Here is a 12,091-nt window from a genome sequence, read left to right as displayed (position 1 = left end):
GAGTGAAATTGTGCAAGTGCAAATTGTCCTTATCCTATTGTGAAATTGTTTAAGAATAACCCTCACTAAAGTTACATTTATGCCGTAAACAAGAAAAACAATTTGCGCATTTGATATCTCATACAATTGTGCTTCTGAAATTCTGTAGCTTGTTTTAAGAATGTTTAGACATTTTTACTTGGAAAAAAGATACTGATTAAGAACAAAGCAAGTTAGCAATGCTTCATTATCTTCAGGAAAAGGTTGAAACAAACAAAAAGACGAATCACTGGTAGACATGAACTGCTCTTAACATGGTGTACGCAGGGGAAGCGCTGTGCTGGACTGGTGCAATACCAACTCCTTGAGCAACCACAAACGTCATGTGACGCATTAAAACAAAATAACCCCACATGATGAACACAGTCACCAAGAAGGGAAATTGTTTCCTCTCCTCTGACTGGAGAATCACAAAAGTCTTGCTCTGTCCTTATCCATTCTCTTTTCATTCATAACATGCACACAAACACCGCCAAACAATCTCCTAAATATTTGATTAGCCTCCTCGGCTTTGGCTTGAGAAGTAAAAGTGCCATGTCATGAACAGCAGGAATTCTGTCTCATTGCACTAGCAGTACCAAATAAAAGTGGCAACGTTTTCAAAATACTAACTGTAGCTATTCCAGCAAAAGGCTTTTTCTAACCAGTAGTGATGTAACATGTCAAAAACTTAATTTTATAGTCACATGTAGGTCTACTGCATTCAAAGCTTTAGAGCGAGCGAGCTGGATTCAATTCACAATGTAAATTATTTTTTGTATTATTCAAAATGAGTGCGACGTTGTTACAAAAGTATGTTTTCTACTCCATTATACAAATGTTACATAAAAGCTACATAAATTAGAATGTATTTAGTTTTTCTAAGTTTAAAATCCATTGTTCATTCATAATTATGTGCAAAAATAATATGACTGATTAAATAAAATTATATAATTGCATACTTCCATATTTTAGAACCCTTCAATAGCCTCAGTTTACTGTAGCTATTTCAAAACAGTATTTGAATTCAAAAGAGCTTCTTACAAGACAGATCTATAAAATGTAGAGCTTTAAAGTTCTTGCTGGCACAGGAGGTGAGGCTATCAGATCAGACCAAAGGGAAAAAATACATACAATCTCCTTGATCCACACCTCCAAATCAGCAAATGAAAGCGGTCGATTATGAAGGATTTGGATAAAATGATTACATATTCATTTTTAATCTGCCCCTAATCTTCAGGGAGATATGCGATCTAGCCATTTAAATAATAATAACGCATGCTGGGGGAGCAGGTGGTACACACTGCCATAAGGAAGATAAATACATGCGTTCTTTATTCCATAAGGCCTCTGCCTAATTCCTGGACAACAATACATTAGTTCACCATTACTGTCAATTAAAATACCACTCTCATGAGTAATAGGCACCAAAAAGGAAATATAAGCTTTGTTCATTTATGATTGGGAAATGTTTTTTCCAGAGGCGGAGAAGGAAACTCCCATGCCAAAAAGGAGCACTGCCTCAAGCCCGAGCACTTAGAGCATTGCGGGCAAACGCCAGGATGCACACCATCTGTCATTCAGGGACCTGTTGGTGAGGGGGTAGAGGAGCTCGGTCTGTTGAAAAACTACTTATTCCTCTTCCAATCATGCATTTCCATGAATGGGTAAATAGCAGAGCACAACAGAGATAGCGAGCTGCTTTAATTACTGTAGCAGTGGGGCAATCGGCAACTTAATCACCACTCATCAAAGGCCTGCCTCCAACACCACGGATGCCTCATTTGCCTTCGCACCCCAGGGAGCTGCCTCCAACACATTCTAGTTAGACAGAAACAAAACCAAGGCAGCAAAACCAACATTCTTCCTCCACCTCCTCTTCGGTTCCTCCATGTCTTCGTTGTTCTCCACCGCCTCTCCCATGTTATCGTGGCATGAATAATTTACAGGGTAAGAATTGTAATTAACAAGGCTTCCCCGTATGAGCTCATCATTCCCTCTAGCAGAATTTTAGCAACAGGCAACATACACAAGCAAATATGTGTGTTATTAGAATAGAACCTCAGCACTGAAAAGCTCCATGAAATATTCAGCGGGCTCTGAGGAAGAGCTTTAAATTATTCAGATTTAACAATCTTTTCTATCTTCGGAACTTTTAGTGATTCGACATCCCTATATAATAGTAGCGTGTTTAACCACATAAGAAAGTCAGATGAAGAAAAAGAGAAATATGTATTAGAAGGACAGAAGTTCTGCTTCTGAGAACTGTGGAATATAGGGAATTAACTTACAAAGAGGAGGACAGAATGAGAACGAGATTAAATGTGTGTTTTTTTAAGTGAAAGATTGATGGTTGTAGGCCAGAGCTAATAAATCTAACTGCAAATTGTATCCCCCATGATGATATAAATACAATGAGACTGTCTAGAAGGATGTTTCAGAATTAGACCACACAAAGAGAGAGGGGGAAATAAAGAAATCCACTCAGAAGCGCTTTGACTAATTTTAGGAACATTAATTTCATCTCATAGGTCAGGCTTTTTAAATTATTAAATTATAAAACTTTACATACACTACTAGTCAAAAGCTGATCAACTTTATGAAATAAAACTAACAGAAGTACTAATAAACATTAGAGCGTACTTTTTTCAAAATACAAATCATAACAGTTGACATGATCTCATAAAAGCTGGATGCTTAATTATAAAATAATTAACAAAATGCTGTTTAAATAGTTTTAAATTGAGTATATCAAATCCACACCACAGGACATGTGAACCTCACTAAAGAATTGTATGTCAGCTACTTAAATTCAGTCAAAGCTGTCCAAACTTTTGACTGGTAGTGTTCAAGGAAATGATGGGAGGGGAGTTAATTTCACAGTGCTCTACTTTGTGTCATTTCTCATACCTGTGCACACGTTTCGAAATCTGCTATAATTATGCCATGCTTAATCACACAAGTATGCACAACCGTTATTAACGGCACGGGCAGAACACACTTTCCTGTATGGGCATGGGAATGGTAAGAAACATGCCAGAAAAACAACTACTTGATTTCCCTTAGCACAAATGTCATTCTTTGGGTGACTTCAAAGTCTCCAGTGGACCATCCAGTTAGTGATTTAGCAAGGAGACTTTGTTTCAAGAAATGGTTTTTGCCAAGGACAAGTATAGGCATGACAAACCACACCCCACCATATTAAACATTTAAAATATGATGAATAAAATTAAGCAAATGTTTAATATTATTGTATGATTGATCTGTGAATATGAAAATGTTAATATCAAGTCTCTAAAATGAAACTAATCTAAATATTTAGACATGTTTAGCAGCATATTCACCCTCAAATTAAGAGGGCAACATGAAATTATGACCAGCACATAGCAATTCTGGAACTGTAGTGTGGAAACAAAACAAAAAAAAACAAAAAGATGAACTTTGAAACAACTTATTTCAAAATGCAGCATGTAAATATTTGCTTCACCTATGATTCATCATTAACCATACCAAAGCAGAGCTGTTTTCAGAAACAACTGTTTCAGACTTACAAAATCATATGACTGCTTGAGCATTATAGTGTAAGATTATAAAATGCTAATCTGATTGAAACATGTACCATTGTGAAACAAGCTTTGGCAGTTTCACACTGTACACAAACGTTAGCAGAGCATGGTTAGATCAAGTGACCTGTGGTTGACTAGTAATGCTACTTGAATACTGACAGTCTGTCAGCAGCTTTAAACTAGGATGTTAAACACAAAGTTGTGGCTATACTAGAGGGGGGATCCATAGAGTTAAACTCTGAAAGCATCCAATCAACATTACTTACAATTGTAATTTTGCCTGAATTAATTGTCAAAAAAAACTTGTGAAAGGCTTAAACAGTTATTGGAAAATGAAGTTTTCATTATTTCAAATATTTTATAGCTATTCCTATTTTTTTTTTCATTATTGTATGAATCCAATTTCAACGTGATTTTACATGGGTTCTTAAGACACATAGGATGTGTCTTAAGAACACAGATATACAAGCTCCGTAAGAATCTGAGTCATCAGTGACACAACACAACATAACACACCAACAAGTCAAAAGCATTCAGTTTTGGTAATGTGACTCCAACCAGGATCATCACTGCATGAAATGAAGTGATTTCATCCTATGAGTCAATGCGACATGATGTGGTTTATTTCAACTTCAACGGGCATTATTCTGACCGGTTTCAAAGGCTCTTATGTGCATGGGGAAAGGGGAATTGTAAAATATTTACAATTGTGTGTATTTGTAAAATAAAAATTGTAAAAATGCATTATACTGGTCTAATAAATAAATAAATAAAAATTTGATGCTGGAATTTTATCTAGACTGCTCACAAACAGAGCTGTAAATGAGATTATCATGCAATATAAGCATGACATGGTGATGCTTGGTTTAACACAAATGACTCTTGAAATTTCCTTGATTACCTGTGAAAGACATGAGACGTATCATCTCAAATCATAAGTTCAATGAAAGTCAATTGGTTGCAAAAAAAAGTAAGTTTGAATTCATAGACCGAATTTTCGTGACTGCACTTCGAACAAGATTTAGAAATATTAGACAAAAACACAAACATATTTAACATGCAGGAATTAATCGGATTGCCACATATTGTGACAGAGTAAGAGAAATAAAGAAGAATAGAAAAGAAAAAAGGAAAACTGAAAAGGAGTTGAGAGCTTTTCTTTAGAGCTGGTTCCTCTGCTCAGACAGTCTCTACCGCACACGAAGACATTTAGATAGAGATATTTTTATCCAGCAGCAAAGCCAAAAATAGGCCAATGTCATCCAAAATAACTTGAGCGCACCATGATTCTGCTTTCAGGTGAGCCACTGCAGTTACTGAGCCACTTTTTAGAAGTGCCCCCATCTCCTTTTGTCCAAACGGCTTCTCCTGCAACAAAAGTTGTACTGTCCCAAGCAGAGCTGCAAATCTTAAGGCAAACAAACTCCTCAACATCAACTAAACCTCATTTCTCCTTCAAGGGTCCTGAGCCACGTGGGGACCTAAAGCCTATTCTGTGTCAACACTTTGGACAGGGCGGCAGGCCTAAGTAGACAGCACTGTTGAGAGCTATGCAAAAGTTATGAGGGTGCTTGTGAGCACCCATTAAAGCCATGAAATGAGACATACAACCCTAGATATCTCTTATTCTGATATCTTTAGGACAAAAAAAACTGCCACAACACATCCTATGAGATGTGAGAAAAAAGGAGACTTTAAAAACAAAGAAATAATAAAAAAATAATAATAAATTATCATCATCAGATGCTGTAAAATACATACACTTGTTTTGGTCTCCCAATATTTGAACTCCATCAGCCTAACTAAATTGCTGTAACATTTTTAGTTTTCTTTTGAGATCACTAACTACAGCTGTCCTGGTTAGCTTGAGCTAAGAGGCGTAGTATAAGCTATGAACAGACAAAGTCTATAAAAAGACACCAACTATAAACCTATTAAGTAGCATGCAATTCAGCTATATCAGATCATGTCTGACCAACCAGGATATTTGTGAGTCTCAGATAAAAAGACAGACAGAGATGGAGGAAGGGGAAAAACAGAGATGGCTTCATTATAAACTGGATGTGACAGAATGGAATTAGTGACCCACACCAAAATTCAGTCTCAGTGTAGGAAAGGTGGTGACAGTCAGACCTCAGGGATACATCTGCGGACCTGTCTTTCCAAGAACTGGAGGAGCTGCTGCTGCTCTATTATGAATGAGATTATGAAAGGTGCTCACTGGAGGTTGTGTCTCACCAGGCAGATCTTACATCGACTGCCTGTGGATAGCCGAAATGACCGTCCTACTCTTTCTTCCACAGCATACAATTCTCAAAACAATAGGACAATACATGTTAGCACCATGTTTTCTGAGCCAACAGCCTTTTAATAAATGTTTACTTGCCCTGGCGACAACTTCACCTGCCCTGAGGCTAAACTGAAAAATTCTGCTAGTTTTAGCGACAGTTTTAAAATGAAGCGTCTGAACCAGGGGTAGCCAACTCTGCTCCTGGAGGATTACCTTCCTGCAGACTTCAACTCCAAACTTGCTGTAATACACCTGCCTGTTAATCTCAAGTAATACTGAACACCTTGATTAGCGGGTTCAGGCGTGTTTGATTAGGGTTGAAAATACACTCTGCAATCCAGCTCCTGGAGGGCCACCACCACCAGTCTAAATTAAACACACCTGAACCTAATCAAGGTCTTTAGGATTACTAAAACATGCAAGCAGGTGTGCTGGAGCCAAAACTCTGAAGGATGTTGGCCCTCCAGGAGAAGGATTGGACATCCCTTTTCAAGAGAAACTCTACTACGCTAATGCAAACTGAATCAATGGTATAAATGCTGCACCGGCTCAATTGGGTAAGTGATAGTTCCATGAACAGGTTCAAATCCCTCTCAGACAGCCCCTGAATCATCATGCCATTCTTACTTTCAAAAACTGACTAGATGGGCTGATAGCATTTTGCAGTTACCTCCATAAACACAAGGACTGAATGACCTTCACTTCCAGTAGGCCTTGTCCATCTAATTTTAACAGCTAGGGTAAAATAATTCCATGCGCTGTATGGATCCAGAGCAAGGTATATTAATGATAGTGCAGAAAGGTGTAGCTGAAGTGGATGAGATGTGCTTATAGTACACCAACCCAGGTTCATCTTCGCACACCTGTGCACTCAGACCTGTGCATGTCGGAAACGTGAAGGGCAAACTGGAGCGACAGAGGAGAGACTCACTGAGCGACCAGAAAGAAGCAGAGCGGAAGAGATTCACCTCCCCGTCTGAGCACAGATCGTCTTGCTCCACAAATCTGTTAACATGTGTGTCTGTCTGCAGCTTCAAGGCGAAGAGAGACTCATGCACATCAGACACTCTCTTATCACATTCCACCCACTAAAGAACTTATTTTAGGCACTATCTACTACCTCCGGCACAGAGCCAACTCCCATCTCTCTTCCTGCACTGCTTCCCCCTCTATCTCATGGCCACCCCTCTCTTCGTTCTTGCCTCCTCCTCCTCCCTAGCATATGTCCTGGTTCCGCAGGAGCAGCTTTGTGGCCACATGCTGTTCTGGTGAGCTGTGCAAGGACCTGATATGACTGAACTGTTTAAAACTCATTATTAATTTAATAATCAGGAGATCCCCAGCTCATTTCTGGGCTACAGGGAAAGTTCCCCCAAAAATCAACCTGACCCTGTAGGACTTTCTTTCGTGGAACAAAAGAAATGTGATGTTAAGCAGAATGTTGATGCAGCTCTCTTCCATTCTAATAAAAGACAATGGTGACCGTGTCAATCAGAGTGGAATTGGTGTAGCCTCACTGGACCCCAAGCATAAGGCAACCATGATGTGCAAACAAAATGTTTTTATTGAAAAGTGATTTACAAAAATACAATCAAAATTTCTTACCTTGTACACCTGACCATATGTGCCATTGCCCACGAGTTCCACCAGCTCAAATATTCCTGCAGGGTCCTAAAGAGAGCAGAGTTTATGGTGAGCAAAAGTACAAGCAAACATATGTCAATAATACTCTGCTTGCATAATTGAGGTATTTGTGACATTTCTCTATTCGCAACTCAGTGAAAAGGTATTAATAAAAAAATAGAAGAATTTTATCTATTGGGACCTAATTTAGGATGGGGGGCATGGACTTCATATTAGAAGAGGAAGGGTTAAAAATTAAGACTGCAACAACTCTCCTTTCTGCGTGATATCAGGAGGCAGAGAAAATAAATGGAGACAGATTGTTTTATTACAACGTGCACTGATGAATCATTCACAATAACAACAGGAACACATCAAGTAAATAAACTGTGATTCCATGTTGACTTTAATAAACAACACACTGTATCTAGCAGCAAGTTAATTGCTTCTCAGCTCACACAAACACAAAAACCCCTGGTGTCCTCCATCACACAACTGTTGCTGTGTACAATCTCTCATGAGCAGCACCCAACCAAGTGTGAGATTCAAATCCAACACTCCATCTAACACCTAAATAAAAAAAACACTAAATAAAAGTCAATACAGACAGAAAGGACAAGCCATTTCGTTGTGCCATTCTTCACCCAAACACCACCTGGTTGAGTTTGTGACCCTAAACATCAAAAGCTTACTCACAATCACCAACCGTTGTCTGACAGAAAGCGGTTACAATAAAACGGTGAAAAGGGAGTGATATCTTTAGAGATGACATTGCTCTAAGGATAAAATCAGAATTGTGTATATGGATGTTTTCTGTTGTTACCGCTCCAGTGATTACTACTGGTGAGACTTCAATCTCTCAGACAAAAATCAACCTTCACATTAGCATACATGAGTGGTGTTCCACACAATGTGACTGATTTTCAAGACCCAACTTTGGAATGCTTGTGTATTTTCAGTGCTCAGTGCGTAGGAAACATTGCACAATACATAGAATTCTTGTGAATCGAAACGCAGCTTATAATTCACACAAAAAGCTGATGGAGAGTACATGGTTTGGCAGTCTGGAGATGAGTAATATCTTGTGTCCTTATGGTGACTGGCAAAAAGCTGCAGTGTAGTTCACACAAGCTGCCAACTGTAGATAGTTCTCACAACAACACTTGTGAAACAATGTTAAATTGATCGGAAATGTGGCCTGTCTGTTAGCCAAGGATGTGAGGCCATTGGAAAACTAGTGCCACAACACGACCTATGAGACGTGAGAAAAAGAGGGGTCAGATATTGCACAAATGCCCAACAATGCTTTTAAATCACAGGTTACCATTCTGCATTTTCTGATCTGGCAACACCTAAATCCACATCAATAGACATACTTTCTTAGATGATTCAGTCAACGTGTTGACCCCGTTCCTCTCTGGAGTGCTGCCAGCATTAATTCAACAGAATTATTATTTTTCTGTTGATTTGTTTTTATTTTTTAGACAGGCTCTAGAAACAAAATAGCTAATCTATTGATGAATATTGATATTACTCAATTAGTAGATGGGATTTTAAAAATTGCACTATTTATACAGAGAAATATGAGCCGTTCAAGGCAGTATCCCTCAGGGTAAAAACTGGATCTGTCAATTCTGAGTGGCTGCTGGTTGTTCCCATTTACATCAGAGGGAAAATAAATTGTGTTTATGGCCATTCCCAAACTCCATTTCACACCAAGGTGGTCTCAACACAGAGAGCTTAGTTAAAATTGCTTCAACAACCTTCATTGTCAATGCTGAAAGATGTATGTCTGTAAGAGCTTCTACCATTTGTAGCAGAAGCTCTTAAGCAGATCACAATCCCAAATCGAACCATATCAAAGGCATGGGGGAACTCCTGAGTGGTCAGTGTCATGTGATCACTGCTAATGTGTAGACCAAGCAGGGGGAGCATTAACCCACTTCAAGCTCTCAGACCCGCACATGACTTTCTCTTGATCTAGCTTAGATGACACTCGCCTTGACTGACCAATTACTGTTTAAAGTCAAAGAACAGCAATCCAGTGTAAACGTACAAATTAAATGTTTTAAAAGCCAATGAATCTTTTTAAAGGTTTAAATGTAAACATTTGTCATCACACCATTTTAATGAACAGTATGAAAAATGTATTTAGAGATTTGTAAGAGATCACATTAAAAAAAAAACAGAAAAACCATTTACCAAATGAAAGTTATTTTAAATTGTAATATTTCACCATTTTACTGTTATTTACAGTATATATATATATATATATATATATATATATATATATATATATATATATATATATATATATATATATATATATATATACATAATTATATAGGTGAATGCTAAAGAATACACCCCCCCGATTCATTTATAGTGGTTTATGGTTTCATTCTACAGCTGGTGTCTAGACTATTTTCCTTACTCAGCCCTTCTTTACAGAGGTCTCATGCCTCTTTCCTCTCCTTCACCTCAGTCTTCTCATGCTGGGCCTGTGCTTTCTTTGTCTGACAAGACTGGCAGGACGACCCTTTTCTCCAGCTGCATCAGCAGACATGTCAGTCACAATGTCTATGGAAATGTGTTTCGCTCTTTCTTTCTCCTTCCTGCTTCTCAGGGAGGAAGGATGCACATTCCTCCTAACTTCCAATCTTGGTTCATAAAAAAATAAAATAAAAAGGTCAGCGTGCAAACTGTCAGTGGGAGTGTGATGGGCAGAGAGGAGTTAACAACCTTGCACATCCCTCAGGTTTCTGTTGTTCAAGCAAACATGTGCAGAATACAGTGTTATGGTTCCCACCGTCCAACTGACCTGCCTGACAGACAACTAACATGGCAGCACTATGCTGAGTGGAAGGGAAAGACAGCCTGAAAGGCATTTATTTATAGAGGCGGAGTTACAACAGAAACTAATGTACACAGTTGATGCAACTCGAGAAAACCAGCAGCAACCGCTATAGTTAAATATTAGCCTATGCAAATGTACATACTTTTTCCCCTTGTAAATGCCGGCAACATTTACAACGTGAACAGCTACCACAGCTCTGTATTAAATGGGTAGTTCAGCCAAAAAGTAAAACTCTTACAGTCATAATATGTTTCCAAACCCTATTATTCATTCAAATCCTATGAGCAAATAGTAAAGTTCTATTCAATGAATCATTCTTTTCAGTTCACTGTTGGACATTTTCAAAGAATCACTCGGTTCACAAAATTCTGAAAATGAATTGGACGAATCAAACTATTCTGTTTCTGAGTTGACTCGCTGAATCAATTATCCGTTCGTGGTTTAACGGCTTACTGGAAAGGAAGATTTTCAATAAATACTTTCAGTCTGTCAGATTTGGAATAGAGTCCATGAGTCGTGGACCACTTTATATATTTATTTGTTTAAGCTTGAACACTTCAGTTCCCATTGCACAGAAAGGAGTGACCACTGACCAGCATGGTCTTCAGAAAATAAAAAAATGCATTCCACAAAAGAAAGCAAGTCATACAGGTTATAGGAAAAACATGAAAGTGAGAGTAAATGATGACACTATTCATTGTTGTGTGAACTATCGCTTTAAAGCATCATGCATCAGAGTTTATATGGAAGAGGTGCAGCTGATTTTAAACCTTCAGAGCAGGTGTTCGGAGTGTCCACAATCTCTCTCTTTTTGCTCTTCATTTTCTGGATGATGAGTCTGATTTGACTCCGGCTCTGGATTACAATAGACGTTGTTTGCTCCAAGCATTTCATAATGCCTGAATTCCTCTGCCACACACACAAATTTATCAGTCTACATCCATATTTGATATGCAGAGGGAAAGAGCTGAGGCCCAGGCATATGTGAGCACAACACACTTTTATTCATGCAGATTATATATATAGTTTGTATTTTGCTATACTACAGCAGATATAGTTGACAAAATAAGATAAAATACAGAGTGGGAATGTGTACGTACAAACACCCCCGGACAATCCATTTTTTCTAAATGTATATATTTGGATATTACAGTGGATTTAATACTTTATAAATGAGCTACTTCTTGCCATTCAACAATTCCCTTTTACATGGAATTAGGAACGGGTTAGCCAACCCAAAAAAGAAAATAGTCATTTACTCACCTTCATGTTGTTCCAAGCCCATAGGCTAATACTTTAGTTAATCTTCAAAACACAAATGAAAATATTTTTAATTAAACCTGAGAGATGTCTCTCCACTGAAAGTCTATACCCCTAAAAATTTGATGGTTAAAAAATATTGTAAATGTGATGTGGTCCATGTGTTGATCAATGTTTATATGAATAAACCCCTAAATTAAATCTGTCATAAAAAAGCAATTATATCTTTTCAAAAGACTTTTGAAGAGTCAGAATTTTGGTGGAATGGACATTCAATCTCTGTCTCAGTTAAAAAACAAAATCATAATTTGTGTTTAAAAACATGAATGGAAAACCTTGGATTTCACATGAGGTTGAGTAAATGTCAGAATTTTCACTTGAGTGAAAAATCCTTTAACAACTTTAAAACTTGCTGTTGACGGTTTGTCATTACACAAATTCTGAAATTCCAAGAGAATTGACAGACATGTGAAAAAC

The 12,091-nt window shown here is 37.9% G+C and overlaps 1 protein-coding gene across 7 annotated transcripts in view; it reads right to left on the bottom strand.

Annotated features, from left to right (window-relative positions):
• Positions 1 to 12,091, bottom strand: part of tnika (TRAF2 and NCK interacting kinase a) — a 102,349-nt gene that overhangs the window by 78,447 nt on the left and 11,811 nt on the right. For all 7 annotated transcript variants that reach the window (XM_077228172.1, XM_077228182.1, XM_077228200.1 and 4 more), the window contains exon 2: positions 7,480 to 7,545. In XM_077228172.1, the coding sequence (XP_077084287.1) occupies positions 7,480 to 7,545 (66 nt within the window). The remainder of the gene's footprint in view (positions 1 to 7,479; positions 7,546 to 12,091) is intronic.

This window comes from Siphateles boraxobius, unplaced genomic scaffold (assembly GCF_051911475.1).
Source record: "Siphateles boraxobius isolate OS27281-9 unplaced genomic scaffold, OSU_SipBor_1 1, whole genome shotgun sequence".
In the NCBI taxonomy this organism is placed as follows: Eukaryota; Metazoa; Chordata; class Actinopteri; order Cypriniformes; family Leuciscidae; genus Siphateles; species Siphateles boraxobius.
Note: the sequence above shows the minus strand (reverse complement) of the source record. Positions and strands in the feature narration are given on the sequence as shown.